Source organism: Diabrotica undecimpunctata, chromosome 2 (assembly GCF_040954645.1).
Source record: "Diabrotica undecimpunctata isolate CICGRU chromosome 2, icDiaUnde3, whole genome shotgun sequence".
In the NCBI taxonomy this organism is placed as follows: domain Eukaryota; kingdom Metazoa; phylum Arthropoda; class Insecta; order Coleoptera; family Chrysomelidae; genus Diabrotica; species Diabrotica undecimpunctata.
In genome coordinates, this window is record NC_092804.1 from 53,107,254 (window position 1) to 53,128,230 (window position 20,977).

Below are 20,977 nucleotides of genomic sequence, written 5' to 3' on the forward strand. Positions count from 1 at the left end.
CAACAAGCTGGAGAACTAGCAAACTCAGAAGAAGCAGAAGTCGAAAATGACGATTTGGATCAACATTACGACACTGATATTGACGAATCATAAGTCAATTATGTATTAGTGTTATGATGAAGAATAAATTTGTACAAAAGCTTTATGATCTTTTTAGATATGTTGCATTTCTTAGAAATAAAGGGGTACAAGTGCTACTTAGCAACCTAAAAATATCTCCAAAGTGAGTAAAGTCAATAAAATTATGAATTTTTGTTACAAATAATAATAATAATAATAATAATAATGCTTACAGTTACTAAACTGGAGAAGAAAAACTAGCATTAAATAATCATGGCGATTACAGTGAAGGCTCAACTTTAAGCGGCGTTTACTCAAAATTTACCTTTTGTCACTTATACCCCTTTACTTCTAGAGTCCTCACTTAATATGATCACTACTTTTGTCGCCAAACTGTCATAATGGTCCTAATATTTAAAACAATGCTCATGGCTGAAAACAATGCCACAAAAAAAAGGCTAAGACTCTTCAACTACACTCTTTTTTAATAATTACCCTAACGGGACTGCAAATGGAGCAATAATAATAAGAAATTCAATAAAATACCATGAAATGGGAACACAAAGAAAATTGTCTATAAGCCACTAACATTACAGTAGAAGGAGATAGTGGAATAACTAAAATATTTACTGTATGTTGCCTTTAACCAATAAAAAAGACGAATATCGACAATTCTCCAACGCACATTTGAAAACAAAGGTATAATGGGTAGTGACAAGGTTGGTCAATGCCCTTATCTATTGCTACATACGCAGCTGAAATATGGATTCTCAAAAAAATCGATACGAGTAAGATCGAAGCCTTCGAAATGTGGGTATGTGGGGAATTCTGCGCGTGTCTTGGACAGAACATAGAACCAACCTGTCAATTCTGGAAGAGCTTCATATATAAGACAGGTTATTAAAAAAAGTAAATCGAGCGTACCTAACTTATTTCGGCCACATAGCTAGAAGAACGGGGACCATGGAACTATTGGTAGTAGAAGGAAAGGTAGAAGGAAGAAAACCAAGAGGAAGATCTCCAACACGATGGGCAGACCAAATGAAGTCTCTGGTGGGAAAATCCCTACATGAAGCCGCCCATATGACACAGGATCGCAGCCAATGGAGACAGCTAATAATATTTAGAGTGTCACCACGCCCTTACAGGAGCTCAAGGAATGAGGAGGCATAATTTCCATCTCAGCACTACTCATACGTAAGCTTTCAATTAGATGTTCTAGGTCTCCTATGCTCGTTGCAATGATCACAATGTCATCTGCATATCATAAGTCGTAACGGTAATGACTTACCTCAAAAAAACATACAGAATAGGCGAGAACTCCAGGTTGTAAACAATCAACAAAATTGGGAAAGATTAATGACCTAATTAATTATCTCTCCCACGTCCTTCAACAAAACATTTGGAATCGATAAATGAAGAATTGGAGGAAATAAATGGAGTTTAATACAGCTACCCATATATGAATTTAAGTTCTTTACTTTAAGCGTCTAGGTTTCACAGTCATAGAAGACAACTGAGTGTTGCAAACGTAATGGGTATTTACGCAGAAAATGCAGTTGTATCACAACTGAAAAATAGACAATGTTACCCAAATAAACGCCTAAGCAAACTTTACACTGGCATGTCAATTCAATTACCGAAACGTAGAAATAAACGATCCATGAACTCCATTGCAAGACAAGCATTTATAAAAATGAAAACAATGTTTGTTAATCGAGACCTTCCTCTAGAGCTGAGGATAAGAGCCTTAAGATGCTACGTGTTCTCGACTTTGTTGTATTGAATGGAAAGCTGGACACTAAAAGTGGATAATATAAAGAAGTTGGAATCATTTGAGATATGGTGCTATAGAAGGATTTTGAAAATACCATGGACCCAATGAGTTACAAATGCAGAAGTGTTAAGAAGGCTACAAAAGGATTGCGAGGTCATAAAGCACATCAAAAAAAGAAAGCTGGAATATTTAGGCCACATTATCTTCATCAAGTGCCATCTTCGTTCCGAAGGTTGGCGATCATCAGGGCTATACGTATTTTCGAAACTGCTGACCGAAACAATTCGTTGCTGCTACAGCTATACCATTCCCGTAGATTCTTTAGCCAGGAGTTTCGTCTTCTTCCTATGGACCTTTTTCCTGCTATTTTCCCTTGCATAATTATTCGAAGCAGTTCATATCTTTCGCCTCTTGTAATGTGTCCCAAGTATTGCAGTTTTCGTTTTTTGATCGTAAATATGACTTCCTTTTCTTTATTCATTCTTCTCAAGACCTCGACATTTGTGACTCTCTCGGTCCATGATATTCTCAGGATTCTGCGATACATCCACAGTTCAAATGCCTCTAATTTTTTGGTATCAATCTTTTTCAACGTCCATGACTCCATTCCGTAGAACAGCACAGAAAGTACGTAACATCTCATCAGGCGAAGTTTCATTTCAAGGCTCAAATCTCTTCCGCAGAACACTCTCTTCATTTTAGTGAATATGGATCTGGCTTTTTCTATTCTTATTTTGATTTCTGCTGAGCTATCGTTGTCTTCATTTATAAAAGTGCCTAAATATTTGTATTTGCTAACTCGATCGATAATTTCATTGTGTAAATATAAATTTTGGACATTTTGTGTTGATTTCGATATTACCATAAATTTAGTTTTCCTTATGTTCAAAGATAGTCCATATTCTTCGCTGCAGTCTGCTATCTTATTCACCAATGTCTGTAGCTCTTCAAGTGTTTCTGCGATCAGAACGGTGTCGTCGGCAAATCTCAGATTGTTTAATCTAACACCATTTATTTTAATACCTACGGATTGCTCAGAGAGTGTTCTATTCATTACGTCTTCGGAATAGAGATTAAACAGGGTTGGTGACAGTATACACCCTTGTCTCACACCTCGCTTTATTTCGATTTCTTCAGTGGTATTATTCTCTACTCTCACTACTGCTTTCTGATTGTAGTACATATTTGCTATTAGTCGGATGTCTCGTTTATCTAAATTCTTTTCTGTCAGGAGTCTGATTAGGTGATCATGCCGCACTTTATCAAAGGCCTTGTTAAATGGCCACATTATCAGAGGTGTGAAATATGAGATATTAAGGCTATAATGCAAGGTAAAATCAAGGGTAAAAGATCCATAGGAAGATAAAGAATTTCCTGGCTAAGAAATCTAAGAGAGTGGTATAGGTGCAGGTCAGTAGATCTTTTCAGAGCAGCAGCCAATAAGGTACGGATAGCTGTGATGATAGCCAACCTCCGATAGGAGAAGGAACTACAAGAAGAAGAAGGACTCCTTAAATTACATTTTTTTTAATGGTTCTCTATACAGTAATGAGTGCGTTAAGACCCGGCAAAATAAGGCAAAAGATGGAAAACATAATACGTTGTGAAATTAAAGGAGAAGAAACTAGTAGAGTTGGCAAATTATCGATAGAAACCTATAATTTACAATACATTACATTACCACTATCGATAGTTTCCCACCTTTAAACGTTAGCTTATGAGCTAGTTGACTTCAGTCATAATTATACGTATGACGTCAAACATTAACATTTCTTTAATTTCGCATAAAGTAACAACTGATTGAAGAAGACAATAAAGCAAATAAAATAAAAACAGTTTAATTGGTAGTAATTTTTTAATCCAAAATTAAATTATTGATCAAAATTAATTTCTACTATGATTTGAGACGTCGACGAGCATACACTCTTGTCACTAAAGAATTATCGATTGGTGGTTTAGTGGTACGAGTACCATCCTTTCACGCGGACGCTAAGGGTTCGACTCCCACAAGTGTTTGTTTTTTAGTTTATTTTTGTTGAGTTATTTTTATTACTAGTTTCATTTATAATTTAATGATGATTTTGACATAAACAGTTTTCAACGGATTATTTTGCATTCAAAACTGATGACTGTAGAACTGGAAATACAATAAATCCGGAATTTGAATTAATTTGAGTTTCCGTTTTATTACAATGGAATGAGAATAAATTGCAAATATATGAGTTTTACGAAAACTTGTTACTTAATATGTATCACAATTTCTATTATTTTTTAATTGTGTCCAAAAAAAGGAAATCTCTGGTGGAAATTGAACCCTAATCTGCTGGTCAATAGACCAACTCTCTAACCATTTTACCAACTCCACACACAATAATGTTTTCGACCAGAACGTAACGTTTAGTTTAGTAAAATATTTTTGTTGTTATTTTTATTATTAGTTTGATGTATAATGGACTATCTAACCTCTGACGGCACAATGGGCGGGGATGTTAAAAACCTTTCCAAACATTTCTAATTTGTGTGTATTTGTCCCATAAGAAGTTGGAAATATTGGTTTTTTAATTAATAGAAGAATAAAAAAGGACTTTTGGTTATGAACATTCATTCTGTGCGATTGGTATTATTTGTTGTTCGTGAATTTGTGAGGTAAGAATATCAAAGGATTAAGATATTTACTTATGAATGTTCATATTTTGAGGTTATGTTATGGTTTGATTAAAACTAATTATTTTTTACTATATTTCAAAGTATTTCGTTGTTTTTATCCGGGGTTATTTCAAAATTAATACATAAATCATTGAATTTATTTATGACGTAAAAAATATTTACATTGATGTTTTAATCTTTTTTAAGTGCTAGTGATTTTATCCCCTAAAAGACTAAATATATTCCTTTTCTCGTAGTTTAAATAGTTAATAGTAGTTTTGTTGTCATTATTAAAAAATTCAGTAATACTGAATATCATCAACACATGTTTACTAGCCATTATATGCCCAGATCTAAAAAATAAACTCAAAAACTATTACAACATTAAAAAAACATTTTTTTAACGCTCATTATGGCAATTTGATAGAAAGGTTTCCACAGAATGTTATATTATTACTTTATTATTATTATTATGAACTTAAACTACGAGAAAACGAATATCATTAGTATTTAACAGGATAAAATCACTGGCAACGAAAAAATAATGAAATATTAATTTAAATATTTTTCAACTTCGTAAATAAATTCAGTGATTTATTGATTTATTTTGAAATAACCCTGATAAAAAAAACAACAAAATACCTTGAAATATAGTAAAACAATAATTAAAGTTTTAATCATACAATAACATCACTTTAAACCATGAACATTCATAGTAAATATCTTAATACTTTGATATTCTTACCTCACAAATTTACGAACAACAAATAATACCAATCGCACAGAATGAATGTTCATAACCAAAAGCCCTTATTTATTCTTCAAACTTCTTATAATACAAATGCACTCAAATTAGAAATATTTGGAAAGATTTTTAAAACCCCGCCCATTGTGACGTCAGGTAGTCCATTCAAATAGCTACTAATTAATGTTTTTTTTTACTAGCATCACTGTAGTTATATGGATTTAAAATTTGGAACCTGGAATGTGCGAACCCTCTTAAAGGCAGGAGCTATGATAAGTAGGGCCGAAGAAACTACTACTCCGGAAATGAAATGAGACAAGGTGAAAGACTAGTAGGGTTTATAGTAACCAAAAGACTGCGAAAAGCCATTAACTCAAAGGTAAACTGCATAACGTGACAATGGTTAATGTATATGCACCGACAGAAGAGGCTGATGAAGACGAGGTTGAAAGATTATATGGAGAACTTCAGAAAGTATGTGATAAAATCCAAAGACACGATGCTGCTATAACAGTAGGCGACTTTAATGCTAAACTGCTAAACTAATGCTTTAGTTGTCAGCACTAACTTCCAGAGAAAAGATACCCATAAAGGAACATGGAAAATACCACAAACCAATGAAGCCAATCAAATTGACCACATCCTCATCTCAAAAAGATGGGCAACAGACATAACTAATGTCAGAACGTATCGCGGGGCGAACTCTGACTCAGATCACTATCTTGTGGGGGCAAAATTGCGGCAGGAAATCGCGACACTGGCAAAAATAGCTAAACTAAAAAAATGGAATGTTGAACGATTCAAAAGTCCAACAAAGACGAGAACATCAAAATACTCTCCAAATAAAACTCAACGGAAAGGCACAGAAATGCGGAATGGTATGATAATGAATGCAGAGCTGCAGTAGAGGAAAAAAAGACAAGCTAGTCTTAACCAACTTCAAAGAAACACAAGAAATAGCAGAGATATTTATAACAAAAAAAAACAATACAAGCGACTAGAATATACAGAAGAAAAAATGAGGCTTTGAAAAACAAGTACAAGAAATCCTAGAACATAACAACAGACACGAGAGCAGAAAATTCTATAAAAGAATAAAAGAAAGCACACAGTCATTTAGCCCAAAATTGACAATATGCAAAGACAAGGACGGAGAACTACTAACAGAGAAACAAAAAATTATAATGAGATGGAAAGAATATTTTGAGGAAAACCTAAATGTAGACAATGGAAATGATCAAAACGAGATAATATATTCTACGGCGGAGCAGCACATTGATAATCGGAGTTATGAAGAAATAGTTAAAATATCTCTCAAATAGAGATCTGAATGGAAGGACATAGCTAGGCAGGCAAAGACCCATCCAGGGTTATGATGCCAAAAGAAGAAGAAGAAGAATCACTGTAGTTATATATACAACTATAAGTTGTATCTATGCTATTGTAAATTTGTCTAATAATAACAAATATATTATTGTTTGTCTTTTACGATTATATGGTATTTTTTAGGTTTTGTGATTATGTAATTTATTTTACAAGACGGTTATGATTATTTAATAATAACTTCTAAATTTTGATCTCATGCATTCCAACACGTAAGTGCTGGAGCTGATAATTCAAACTTTAATACTTACTGATTGATCCTCTCCTTTGGAGTGAACATAAAGTGTTTTGTTTGCGTTTCCCAATTGAGAAATTTCGATAAATAGCTCAATATTTTTTGGTATAATAGGAGGAAGTATATCTGATCCCTCAACATTGTCTATCGGAAAGTTTCCATAAACCATATCATATAACATTCTTTGGGAACCTATATAGTCATAGGTTTCTCCATTAAATAGGAAGAAAAGAACATTCTTTCTCGCTGAAACAGAAAACATTATAAACTTTTGAATAATCTAAAACGACAGCCTGCAAAACAATTTTAAAACTGTATCAATATTTAGTTATATTTTTCCATCATAGTTTAACCGTCCAGCGGTGACGTACGATCCACAGTTACGACTATGAAGTGAATTATCTTCTACTGCTCCGAATTTCAACAAAGCGCTTCGTGAATGTAAACCAAATAAGTCATTAGCTTCATCGCATAGCGGCCCCGTGGCGGTTTTATATGAAGTTCCTTAGTGTTAGTAACCAAGTATTAATGTCTCAGAGCGTACCTCACCGAAATTGTATATAAAAAATTTGACTAACCACGTTTTGTTTATTAAAAAGGTAAGATTCTTATTTCTTTTAGAGAAACAAGATGACATTAGCGGTATGGACAGTGTTTTATACTTAAAATACCTTTATGTTTAATCTCCTAACAAGTTAGGTATTTCAGCACGCCTATAGAATTGATATTTTTGCAAATTTCTTATTTGATTTATGTTATCATAAGAAAAATTCCTACAATAACCGTTTTAATGACAGAAAAATGAGTTACGAAAGAAACCAAGCCTGGTTCCAACAACTCATAGAAGAAGCTTTGTCAGGTGATGCACTTGGCTTGGACTATTATGACAATGAGGAAGACTGAAAAAAACACGAGAACTCAGAAAGCGAACAAGATTTTGACAAAAATGTTCCAGAAATTGACAAGGATATATCTGAGAGACAAGACATTGTGAAGAATTCGAAAGTGAAAAATGTAACTTCCACTAAATTAAAGAAACATATTATTGACAGTCCATGTTATATGTAGTGATGAATATAAAGTGACGTCATAGAAGAAACACTGTCCACTAATGAATTTACGAAACTATAGGACAAGATCAAAAAACAGTGTTACACAATTACCGGGACCAAAACAGGTTACTCGCAATTTGACAGACCCTGTAGAAATCTGAAAAAAGCCTTTTTATGACTATTATCAATGCAATTGTTACCTATACCAATCAGCATATTGAGAAATTTGCTCAAGTACAATATGTCAGAGAAACTTATATGAGGCCTACTGATGTCTTAGAAGCGGAAGCATTAGTTGGTTTATTGTAATTAGCTGGAGTTTAAAAAATGAACAGATTTTGATGAAATTTTCGGTACTACCGATGATTCATCAGAGTTGTTACATTTGACCATGTCACAACAATATTCCCTTTTTCTCCTCCGACATCTAAGATTTGATGACTATGATATACGAGAAACCAGAAAATCTGTAGATAAACTAACTCCAATTCGAAATGTGTTTTGTCAAGTGAATGAAAACTGCATCAATAATTTTGAAACTGTCCTTTTCGACAGTATATACCCTCCAAGCCTACTAAGTACAGCATTAAAATATTCTCCTTAACACATGCTAAATGTGTTCTACCACTAATATGCAGGTATATGTTGGTAAACAACCAAATAGTTCTTCATTTGAACCTAGTAACTCCACGATTGATGTTGTTAGTAGACTCATTCAGCCAATTATTAGGTCTAATTGAAACATAACCACTGATAATTTGATCAAAAAGAAGATAGAGCATATCGCAGAAGAAGTTTTTTGACAAAACTACCCAGAGGTCTCATAAAAAAACATGCGATAAGAAGACAAGCAGATCAACACATACCACGTCCCAGCCGAAAAAGAATACAACAAATATGGAAGGTACCATACGCTTTTTTTGTATTTTTGCGTATGAAATTTGCGTATGTTTTATTTTTATTAACGATTAAGCAATTACTTGTTCTATTAATTTTTTTGTGTTTTTGGGTAAAATATTTTTGTAAAATATTACATCTACACCCTTTATATTAAGTATAATTGTTTGAAAAATATGTTTATAAGAAAATATTAAGTGATATGTCTCTATAAGTCCAACAGACTGAGGTCACCAGTAATGTGTAAATTTCTTACGTCACCACTCGGGGGTTAAATATTTTGTTTCTCTTAATATACTATCTTTAATGTGCAGTATATGGGTATAACATTGATTACGTTTTGTATGGAATGATAAAAGTTGTACCTAATACCAACTGGTTTTAATTTTTAACTTTTTATAGTTTTAATCTTTAAATATACCACTAATGCTATATTCAATACAAGAATTAATAATGATACCGTTTTTTAAAAGATTCTAAAATTTCTATTTTAATTAATTTCCAATGTTTGTAAACAAAATCTGATATTAAAAGTTTATCAATAAGATCTGAGTTGAAACTTTTCTATTGATTTACTGAAATTTATTAAAAAAGCTATTCTCACCTGCTTCAACATGATCCAATGTTAAGGAATCATTTAAAAACTTAGCTAAACTAAGTAGAGTAACAATACTAGTTACAGGATTATTAGCTCCTGAAGTATCTTCAAACAACGAAGTGGTATCAAATCTTGCAGCAACAACAATAAATGAATAGTCCTTTATAGCTTTGGTTTCATTTCTTTTGGGACCTTCTGCTAGGGGATACAAACTAGCCCAAATATTACTATCACCTAATGGATCACAAAATTTAACGGGATTCAAAGTTGTGATTAAATCTGAACGCCTAAAAAAAATTTATGCAAAAAATTAATTTTATTAAGATTTTCAAGAAGAAACTAGGTCATAAGTTTCACATATATATTAGGTTCCCTGCACAACATGCCAGATAAAGGGATTTCAGGATCATAACAGGTTTGAATTTACCAACATTTGCATGTACCATATTGTTTTAATGGATAAAAAATTATCAGTAATTAAGAGTGGTCATATGGTTCCTCTGTCCACTGAAATCTGCTGACAATGACCCTGGTTAATTTACTCTTTAATTAGATCAGGTAGAGGAAGTGTTTGATAAAGGAGAAGAACTTTGTTGTTGAGTTATTGGAGTCTCTTCTTGAAACTTAATTCAATTGGAATGGGAGAAATGATTTGTAAAGGTTGATGTGGCAAGGCGGTAGAGGCTATTGAGATAGTGGCAGGTTTTTTTTGGTTAACTTCTGGAGGTTGTGATGGAAGGCTTTTTATGAGACAGTTTGGTGATTAATTTAACAAAAATACTGACTTCATTATATACCATAAAGAGAATGACTTGTCATCAGAATTATTGTTGGTACTTCTTTAGTAAACACATAGAGTATAGCTGTGACTATATTCTCACCTAGGACAAGTAGAAGGTGTATCTAAACTACCAAAAACCAATCTTTCCAGTCCTTTGTGATATTTATTGTAATACTTTTCAGGGGTATTTTCGAGAGACACAACTCTTTAGGGGCATGTTGACAACTGAGGATGGCAAAGATAAATGGGAGAAGAGAGTAAATATTTAAAGTCCGTGTTACGGCTCCAAATTGTCCTTAAAATAAGACTAAAGATCTGAGAATATTATTGTTTCTGGGGTTAAAGTGTGTAATCAAACTTGTGAGCTACCTGGTTACAGTATACCACAACCACAAGAGAACTACCACTTCCAATTCCAAAAATTGTTTTAAACATTCTAAAATAGAATTATGAATGATCTTAACCTATAAATGTTTATAATTCTTTATGCTTGTTTAACTCAACCTAGATAACTTTTTTTTTAATTGTGGTGGGACAGTCAATTCAAAACGAAAAAGACACAGTTTCCTTTTCTCATCAGTTTGTTTTATTATATCATATATTCTTTCTATAAAATATTTGATGTAAAAACAATCCAATTCCTCTTAGTGGTAATTTTATCATTATTATGATAAAATCTTAAATTACTACAGATAGACCAATGTTGGGCCTTTCTAAATCTTCTAATTTGTTAATTTTTATTGAGAATTTCCAACCTACTTGAAGTTAGAAGACAAGTCCCTACTACTTACATATTTCTTAAGATATCTTGGGATAGAAAAAGAATATCAACATTTAGTTTTTGTTATTTTGTTATTAATGTGTTCTTATTTTATAAGCCATAGTTAAAACTGCATCCCCCCATATATTATTATACACATTTTTATAGACATTAAAAAAATAAATTTCTTAAGAATAAAAAATAACACATTACTTATTCTATTTCTTCAAACTTATAAATTTTTCATTTCAAGTAAAGAGCTGTTTTTAACTAGCCTAAGTTTGCAATGTTTGATGAAGTAGGATTATAGGCATTTTTTTATGTTTTCCAGTACAAGGGGAAAGCTCAAAAAAAGCCTTATTAAAAAAGTAGTTCAAGCAGTAAGGTAGTTTTGGTTGGCCAAAAGGAGTTAGGGTCTATAAAAAGGTAAAGGAATAGAGGGAAAAGGTAGGCAAACAAAAGCTTTGTTTTGTTTTGTATGAGGTTAAGGCTGTTTTATCGGTGCATCAAAACCTAGGGACAGTGTTTTCTCTGTTATTTACTGACAAAATGTCTCGAAATTTGGACACGTTATTCGAAATTATGTTGCCTTTAAACTGATGGTTTTACTTTTTTTTATTTTTTTGAAACTTGTGTTGAAAAATTGGAATATACTGTTTAACGTTCTATTATAACCAAACTTTTTACGCCCATCACTCGAAAGAGTTTTTTTTTCTGTAATCGTTGATTTTTGTTTCACCTTTCTGTGTCCAGTAATAATCGAGAAAAGCGTGTTCCAACTTTAAAGAAAATTGCTAAAAAATACTGAAATCTAATAGTGAAACGTGTTACTCATTATTGGGCTTAGTTTCATCGTTATCGCCTTCGTGACGTCAAATCTCATGAACGTACGGTCAGTTAGTTCGTGTTAAAACTAATTTGAATGGAGAATAATGTATTTGTTGTCATTAAACTACCCGTCGGCCGGCGGCACTGAGTAAAGATGGTCTCGCGTAAGCAGTGTAGAAAAGTAAGTGATACGCCCATTTCAAATCGCAGTTGGCTTGAACTGCTAAAACAGCCTTAAGACAAAGATGTATTCAGAAATTGTACATTTAAGAAATATCATTGTTCTAAATGTAAAAAAGAAAGGACATATTTATAAGACCTGTAAGTTTAATATTATCGAAAATAGTTACATTAATTAGGAACTTAGTTCAGAATGTGTCAAGTTTTTAAGTATACACATCTTTAATTGCTATATCAGATGTGTTCCTAGTGTAGCTGTGAATGCTTTCATTAGAGATGGTCTATTTGAGATTCATCTTGTAGCATGGCATGCTCACCTTTCAATATTTATAAAAAAATGCCCTAATGTGAAAATGTTGTCTACTGATATTTGGATAAACATTTTAAAAGTGATGTTTGAAGAAGAAGGTTGTATAGAACTAGTTTCTAATTCTTGTTTTGAAACATATTTGTACCTAACATAGGCCTGTAAGCCTTGTAAGCCCAAAACAATGTATCATTATACAACACTGTTTGAGGAAGCCTACACTTCTTGATTTTTTTTATTAGTTCTGGATTTGATTAGTGCTGATGAATGACTACTTGCCTTAAAAGGTTGCTTAAAAATTATTTTACATCAAAAGACTTAAGACCAAAAAGAAATAAAACAATATTAAAAATCCATTCAACAAAAAAAAAGTAATTACCTTCTGCATGTGGGAGTATTGGTAGCTGCATACATAAATGCTTTCAGTTCTAATGCACATAGAGATCTGTCAATATGTTCATTAAATGAGTAGTTATTGAATTTTTTAAAACAACTCCTTATAGTGTTTATGTCAGATTGATTTTCTATGTAAAAAATTGGAAATGGTATATCAGCATACATCAAACCTGTACCAAGTGGATTCCAAACTGATTCTTTATTACAGGTACCATCTAAACTCGAACTAGGATTTGGACACTGGTACTCATGAGTAAAATATTCTAAAGTATCATTATTCCGTTGGATGATGAGCCCATCAATTTTTTTACTACTAATCATAAATTGTAAACTTTCAGTATTAAACAATTGAGGAGGTACAATTGGAATGTAAGGAGGTGAAGTACCGTTAGCTATAATATCTTCTAAATCTTTATGAGTTTCACAAAAATGGATTACTCCATTTGAACCACCCCATTTAGCTAAAACAATATATTATCAAAGAAATAAGCTGTGTATATATTGTTGATTTTACTCACATGTGCATCCTGTTTGATGGGTGGCATTTAGTCTTCTATAACATGCACTTGTGCCCCCAACTGTTTCATACATTTTATCCTTAGTTCTAATTCCATAACCTACGAAAGTTATAAATTAATTCAATTAAAATACAAAGATAATTTTAAATTATTACCCTTAGTAATAAATTGAACTAAAATTAATAATTTAAGAAATAAAACAAAACTTTTGGTATTATTCATGATTCACTACTATACTATTTATTTACACTTTACATACATCTCTTAATTTGTTGTCAATGTCACAATCTACTTCTACCTTCTTCTACCATTTACATTTAGTTATAGCAGAAAAAAGAAGAGGGAAAGTAAGGAAAATACAACTCGATGGTTTTATGCTTTGAGCATTGACTTTGACATGACATGACAGTATGACAGACGACTATTTTATCAAAAGAAAAATGGGAAGCGTGTAATTCGTTAGCATTATAGCATTATTTATTATCTTTTAAATCCGATAAATTAGTGGATTGATTTGATTCTATTTAAATACAGTAGATAGATTTAATAAAATGATGACCACAGATGAACGTTTACACATTGTAAGTAACGATCTGTTCATATATTTCATAACGAAGTAAAAACTTTTTTACACATTTATTATCTTATTTTTTAGGATTGGGGTAATGATAAATTACATAGGACACAAAAGCAAGTTGAAAGGAATCCTTACGACTTAGAATCGTGGTCTATTCTTCTTAGAGAAGCCCAAACTAAACATATTTCGGAAGTTCGTGCCCTCTATGAACATTTGATTGGGATTTTCCCAAGTGCTTCCAGATATTGGAGGATATACATTGAACATGAGGTATATGGATTTTTCTGTTTGTATAATGATATTAATTTCAATTTCATCTCCGTAGACATTGTACGGTCTTACTACACTAGTACTCACTCACATATTATGTTTGTCTAACAGGACAGGTCTAACTATATGTTTATATATTTTTGTTTATTTTCAGATGAAGGCAAGAAATTTTGAAAGAGTTGAGAAGGTATGGGCTCATTTGGTACATTCAAGTAATGTTAAGTTTACACACTTTTTTTTAATAAAATTAAAGTGTTTTCAATTAATGATTTAGTTATTCTTCAACAACTCTGTGTTCAGAAATCAGGAGGTAGATTTTTGCATGTCACTAAAGATAACTGTAGCACTGCTTTTCGTTTTGTTAAGGTTTAAGTTAATAAGCATCTATAAAAGTAATGTGACAGAATGAAAGTTTACTTTCTGATTTAAAATTTCCTTTAATTTAAACGTGATACAGATAACACACAAAGCCACCTACATTTTTTTACTTTAATGTGTCTTTAAATATTTTCTCTCTCTCTCTCTCTCTCTCTCTCTCTCTCTCTCTCTCTCTCTCTCTCTCTCTCTCTCTCTCTCTAGTAGATTATAGTTCATATAGTATATTTCATTTCTTGTAAATTCTTTCTGGTAGATAATATAATGTGTTGTTTGTAATAACTGCTGCGGTGCACAAAGCAATGTATTTTCAATATAAAATCTTATTTATAAACTATAACATGCAACTGAATCCAGTATAAACTATGACCATTTTAATATATTTTTTAGGATACTTGCAGTATTTCTTCAAATTGTTCTAGAAGTTTATACTTGTATTTAAATAGCAGTTTCTGAATTAACTTGAATATTTATTCAATGTGCATTAAGTAGTTCACTTGAGAACTATTTCTAACATACTGCCCTCATCTCATCCTTTCTCTTTTTATTTTCCATTTTTTCCTTACATCATAATTTTTGGTCATAAGTTCAAAGCTAGTTGTTTTCAATCAATTTTCTACTTTTTCTTATACTTATATCCAATATACTTTTTTGCTATTTTCTTTTCCCATCATCTTCTTCTTTCAGTACCCTGTCTGATTATCAAATGTTGGCGATCATATTGGCAATAATAACTTTGTTTACGGCAGCTCTAAATAAATTAGCTGTGGTCTCTTGATACCATTCCAGGAGATTTCGGAGCCAGGATGTTCTTCGTCGGCCTGGGCCTCTCCTTCATAGTTTCTTGAATTGTGTTTATTTAATTTTAATAACTGTTCACTATGGAAAAGTATGTATGTGACATTTCAATGTCACAAAAATAACATTAAATAATCATTTTTAACACACTTTTACATTTGAACATATATAAAGATAAATTTATCTCTATTTTTGTGTGTTTTTCTAATATAAATTGTAATATTAGAATAATATTGAATTGCTTGGTTTGATTTCTTTTTATTAGTCAATATAAAGATTTGTTTATTAATTGTTTTACATTTGGTGCTTATTAATTTGATGCAGTTTCCCAATAGAAGAACAAATAATACTTCAATCCATCTTACATGTTTGAGATAAGAACAAGTTTTCCTCACATTTCTTATTAATTTTTTCATTTAATCTTCTGATCAGTTCTTTCACATCACTTATCTTCTGTTTGCTGTTTTTATTATGAAATATTCTTCTGCTGTCTTTAGATACACTGCTGATTTTATTTATGGTATTATATAAAGAGATCTCATGAAGAAAGTGTTCTGGTTGTACTTACAAGAGAATTATTTGGATTTTGTGCAAATCTATTTGATCCTCATTGGTAGAGAATTTTTGGAAAATTTTATATTTATCTGCCGATTTTATAAGTAACCTCCTTCACCTATTAGGGCAATGGGATCTCAAAAAACTGTAGTGCAAGAAAGTCTAACCTATTTTAGCTGTACATGTTATTTAGAGTAGGAGAAAGGAGAAAAACGATTTTCAACCTGTTATTAAACAGTATTAATTGATAAAGAAAATGGTGAAGACAACAAAGGAAAACCTGGATAAATGTTGTGAAACCAATGCTTCTTGAGGCTATACTGTCAAATTTTGGTTTACTGAATTTTGGATATACTGGATGGCATACTAATGCAATTATACAGCAGGAAAATGTGAAAAAAGTCCATGAAATGGTTTTAACTAATGGTAAAGTGAAGGTGTGTGGATTGAATATGAAAAAGTCATCCTACTGATGGGTGCCATGTTTGCTAACCATTGACTAAAAATGTGTTCATCTGATCACTTCTCACCAGTGTTTGGACCTTGTGAAGTGCAGTATGTTGGACTTACAGAATTCCAATTATTAATGGACCTGTATTAACAATGTCATATAAAAAAATCAGATTTACTTAGTATTGCATGAACATTAAGACAGTTCTTATTCAATTATATAAGGCTCTATCTCCAACAACAAAGAATTAAGTTTATTTTCATACAATATGAGCGTAAGTTAGAAGCAGTGATAATCTAAATCTATATGGCAACTTGTTTTGCTAAGATTCATAATATCTTGTGTTTCTATTTAGTATTTAGGGTAATTTTTCTTTCCTTCCTTACCTATTTTATAAGTTTTTTATGCTTTATCTTTTTAAAATATTCTAGACCCCAAAATATATTTGTAGTTTTTATAAGTTCGGTGAACAACACTTTAAAATAAGTGTTTTATTTAATAATCTCATTTTTATGGATTTTTATATTCAAATGAAAAAACATTTACTAAAGTTGAGCCGAATATGATGTGTTTTCTTTCCCATTTCCCTACACGGACAATAAAGGTTATTTTAGAAAATGTGTAGTTTTGATTTAAATAAATATTCTCTCAACTATAGTCAATGTTTACACTTAAACAAATATTTTATTAATTTACTTAAATGGGATTTAATCTTACATATTGGATTTTTTAAAATGTTTCGACAGCTTTTTCAACGATGTTTGATGAAGATTTTAAATATCGAATTGTGGAAGTTATATCTCAACTATGTGAAAGAAACAAAGGCGTCTCTTCCTACCTACAAGTAAGTATGTTTTAAATTACCATTTATTTGCCATTGTCCAGTTGTTAATTAATTTCTTATAGTTTTTATAGCGTTTGTTAAGAGCCTACCAAAAAGATTAATTTGCAAATGGGAATTAAAAACAATCTTACCTACATTACATTTAAAATTTTACTGTAAATGAACCCATTCTTGCGATTTTTTTCTCTTCTTCCAATGGCTGCACAACCCAAATTGGACCTTGGTCTCCTGTAATTGCTGTTCATTCAAACCTTATCTCTGAATTCAGACACATTATATTTTCTGTGATGTCTCCTGTTTTTTTTTTAACGGCTTCTCTTTGATCTTCTTTCCTACATTTTCTTGTCAATGTAACCTGACTATGACCCATCCATCGAAGTTAGGCCAATTGTAAGATATGTTTCTTTGAACAGTTGATAGAGGTCATAGTTCTAACTGGATCTTCATGTTCCATTTTTATTGGTTGGTCCAAAGATCTTTCTTAGACCTGTTTTAACTTTTAATTGTCTGTTATCTGCTGTATTTAAAGGGTGGTTAGTTTCTATTAACGATAGTAAATAACATAAAAATGCCACAATAAGATTGCTTCATAACCATATTGTCTCTTATAACCCATGTCTTAACTCCATAACGTACTCTTGGTATAAGGATGGTTTTATAGATTTTTTAATATTTTTCACAGAATATTTTACTCTGCGAAAAATAGGCTTTATTGTCCCTCATTATTCTATTTTTATTTTCCGGCTCCTCTGTATTTTATTTGACTCGTAGGTATATGAACCTTTACACTGCTCTAATTTTGGTTATATTTTTTTGCCCTTGGTTTTTTGTATGTGTATATCTATCCATTATCATTTGATCTCTGCAACTGTTATTGCTGCAACTGTTTCCGAAAAACAGTGGCTATGCTAACTTCATGGTAAAGCTAGCATAGCCATAGCTATATCTCGACAAGAAAAAGAGGTACAAGACCCAGCTTGGCGGCATATTTTATTTCTAATTAATTGGTATATTAACCAATCCCCAAAAACTACCCCATCATCCCCTAGGTCAAAACACACATCCAGAAAACCGAGATATCGGCCAAAACGTGAACCACAAGGAATTGATTGCTAATTTATTGCCGAAGTTTTACACCTAGAAACAATATATTGCTGCAACAGTTTCCGAAAAACAATGGCTATGCTAAGTTTATGGTAAAACTAGCTTAGCCATAGCTATATCTCACCAATGAAAATGGTTACAGGGCCCATCTTGGTGGCATATTTTATTGCTAGATAATGAATGTTAATTGGTACATTGACCAATCCCCAAAAACTACCCCATCATCTCCCTAGTGCAAACTCATCCCTGGAAAAATTTAGATATCAGCCAAAATCGATGAAACTAGAAAATTGAACCACAAGGAATTAATTGCTAATTTATTGTTGTAAGTTTTACGCCAAGTAATTATATTACTGTAACCGTTAAGAAGATATTAGGCTAACTTTACCGCAAAGCTAGCATAGCCATAGCTATATTTTGGCAAGGAAATGGAGTACAGGTTTTTGAAAAAGCGTAAAATATACTATAATCTATGTTAAGACCGCTTTACAGCTCGCAAGAAAACTTGCTGCAATTTCTTGCATGACTAACTTTCATGCAAGTCTTTATGTGCGATTTTACAGCTCGTAACTCGGCTTGCAATGTCGATATTTTTACCTTTAACCTAACTTATAAACTTTTGTTTTTTTTTTAATTACTTATTGCTATTGATTTAACACTATTCAGTAAATTTCGAAATGACACGACTATTAAAAATCAAACTTCCTACAAATTCCCCTAGACTTGCATGAAAACTTGCAGAGAAAATGGCACCAAACCGATTATCGCACAATTGCAAGAAGTTGCAGGAAATAATCAGCTGACGACATACTGCGCATGCCTGTAGGCAACTTTCTTGCGTCTTGCAGGTATAATTGCAAGCTGTAAAATGGACCTTAGGTATTATCTAAGTGGTCATATATATTTATCCACACAAACTATATGGAATACTATTTAATGCAGAAGTTGAGATGCTACTGGTTGTTAGGTACTTATCAATTTCATGTAATCATCGGCATATTGTATAATAGTTGCTTTAGATATGGAGGTGTGTAAATTAATAGTATATATATTAAAAATTAATGGTGCAAGGACAGATCCTTGTGGAAAACCTAAAGTTAAACTTGTGTTAGCAACTTCTTGAGGGATTTGTGTTACCCTCGTAATTGCGTTAAATCAGAATTATGCAGCTGATTTGTAAAATGCGATTATCGTGAAAACTGTTGAGTTTTTAAGTTAATAACAAGTATACCTTTTTTTTTGTTAAAATAATGTATCTTAAATATTTTTAACCCAAATAGCGCTAACTTAAAGAACAAAAAAGTTAAGCGCAAATTTATGCCAGATAGGTAGCATATGTGGCGCCCTCTATAAACTACATTAATGTTTGCATTAAATTATAGTTTCTCATACCTAATAGCACACAGTTGCAAATTTTTATACCAAAATGTTCACAAATATGAAAGTTATAACGAAAAATAAAATTTTAAATTTCCACTTAAACACCCTATATCTGTCTTAATATCAACATTTTATTAAAGCAAGTTGGCTTAAATCGTTATATTTCAAAGTGTAGAATCTACAGTTTCTTTTTTTACAATTACTTAAGGACCACCCTGTATATATATATATATATATATATATATATATATATATATATATATATATACAGTAGACTCCCTCTATAACGAGAACTGAAATGGTAGACTAATTTCCTCGTTATAAGCCGATCTCGTTATATCAGACAACAATAATACTGAGCATACATATAAATATGTAGTTTTCTAAAACATTGACTTCCTATAGTGAAGACATTCGGAGCAATATATGATGTTAAATATTGTTTAAATGGTGTTTTTGAAAAAAAGTTATTTACTTTTATTGTCATTGATATACGTTTAAACAAAAAATCTGTACTTACATTTTTTTCTAACTACATAATGTATAAAGCGTATTTTCAAGGATAACATAAACATAATTGGAAGAAGTCGTGTCATTTTTGACTACTTTAAATTGTCCAGTATCGTTAAAGCTATCCTATTTTCTAAAGATGTGAAACAGTTCTATTTATTGTAAAGAAGTTTATTGCGGGCGGCAGTTAAAAAGGGTATTTATTTATGTGTTCGTTATAGAGGGAGTATACTGTATACAGTATACTCCCTCTATAACGAACACGGTTATTACGAGGTTTCGCTTATAACGAGATACATTAGATGTCCCGTGAAATTTCTATTGAACTATAACCGTCTATAGCGATGCAAATTTGGTTATAACGAGAGAAAATAAGATCCAAAAACGTGTTTTTTATGTTTTTGGTCCGGTCGTGGCCATAAATAAATACCTTTTCAAACAGCCCCTCAATAAACTTACTGCAGCCCGCAATAAACTTCTTTACAATGAATAAATACAACTGTTTCACATCTTTAGAAAATATATGATAGAATGATACTGGACCATTTAAAGCAGTTAAAAATGACAGAGTTCTTAAAATTGCAGAAGCAATAGTTTATGTTAACCTTGAAAATACGCTTTATACATTATGTAGTTGGGAAAAAAATATAAGTACAGATTTTTTGTTTTAACTATATCATTGATAATAAAAGTAAACAACTCTTTTATGTTTTAATATATTTCATTGACCATAAAAGTAAATAACTTTTTTTCAAAAACGCCATTCAAACAATATTTATTAGCATCTTATATTGCTCCGAATGGCTTCACTATATGAAGTTAATGGTTTAGAAAACTACAAATTCATATGTATGCACAGTATTATTATTGTCTGATATAACGAGATCGGCTTATAACGAGGTAATTAGTCATTTCAGTTCTCGTTATAGAGGGAGTCTACTGTATATATA

General features: G+C 31.6%; 2 protein-coding genes across 2 annotated transcripts in view; one reads left to right on the forward strand and one right to left on the reverse strand.

Moving 5' to 3' along the window:
- Nct (Nicastrin) overlaps positions 1 to 13,461 on the reverse strand; it is a 34,268-nt gene extending 20,807 nt beyond the window's left edge. The window contains exons 1-5 of the mRNA XM_072522877.1: positions 13,319 to 13,461; positions 13,164 to 13,262; positions 12,629 to 13,106; positions 9,400 to 9,680; positions 6,863 to 7,092 (exon numbers count right to left, since the gene is read on the reverse strand). Coding sequence (XP_072378978.1) covers positions 6,863 to 7,092; positions 9,400 to 9,680; positions 12,629 to 13,106; positions 13,164 to 13,262; positions 13,319 to 13,385 — 1,155 coding nt within the window. The 5' untranslated portion in view covers positions 13,386 to 13,461. The remainder of the gene's footprint in view (positions 1 to 6,862; positions 7,093 to 9,399; positions 9,681 to 12,628; positions 13,107 to 13,163; positions 13,263 to 13,318) is intronic.
- A 103-nt stretch (positions 13,462 to 13,564) lies between these two features.
- Positions 13,565 to 20,977, forward strand: part of su(f) (cleavage stimulation factor subunit su(f)) — a 36,302-nt gene continuing 28,889 nt past the window's right edge. The window contains exons 1-4 of the mRNA XM_072522876.1: positions 13,565 to 13,744; positions 13,819 to 14,010; positions 14,165 to 14,197; positions 16,936 to 17,033. Of these exons, the coding sequence (XP_072378977.1) occupies positions 13,715 to 13,744; positions 13,819 to 14,010; positions 14,165 to 14,197; positions 16,936 to 17,033 (353 nt within the window). The 5' untranslated portion in view covers positions 13,565 to 13,714. The remainder of the gene's footprint in view (positions 13,745 to 13,818; positions 14,011 to 14,164; positions 14,198 to 16,935; positions 17,034 to 20,977) is intronic.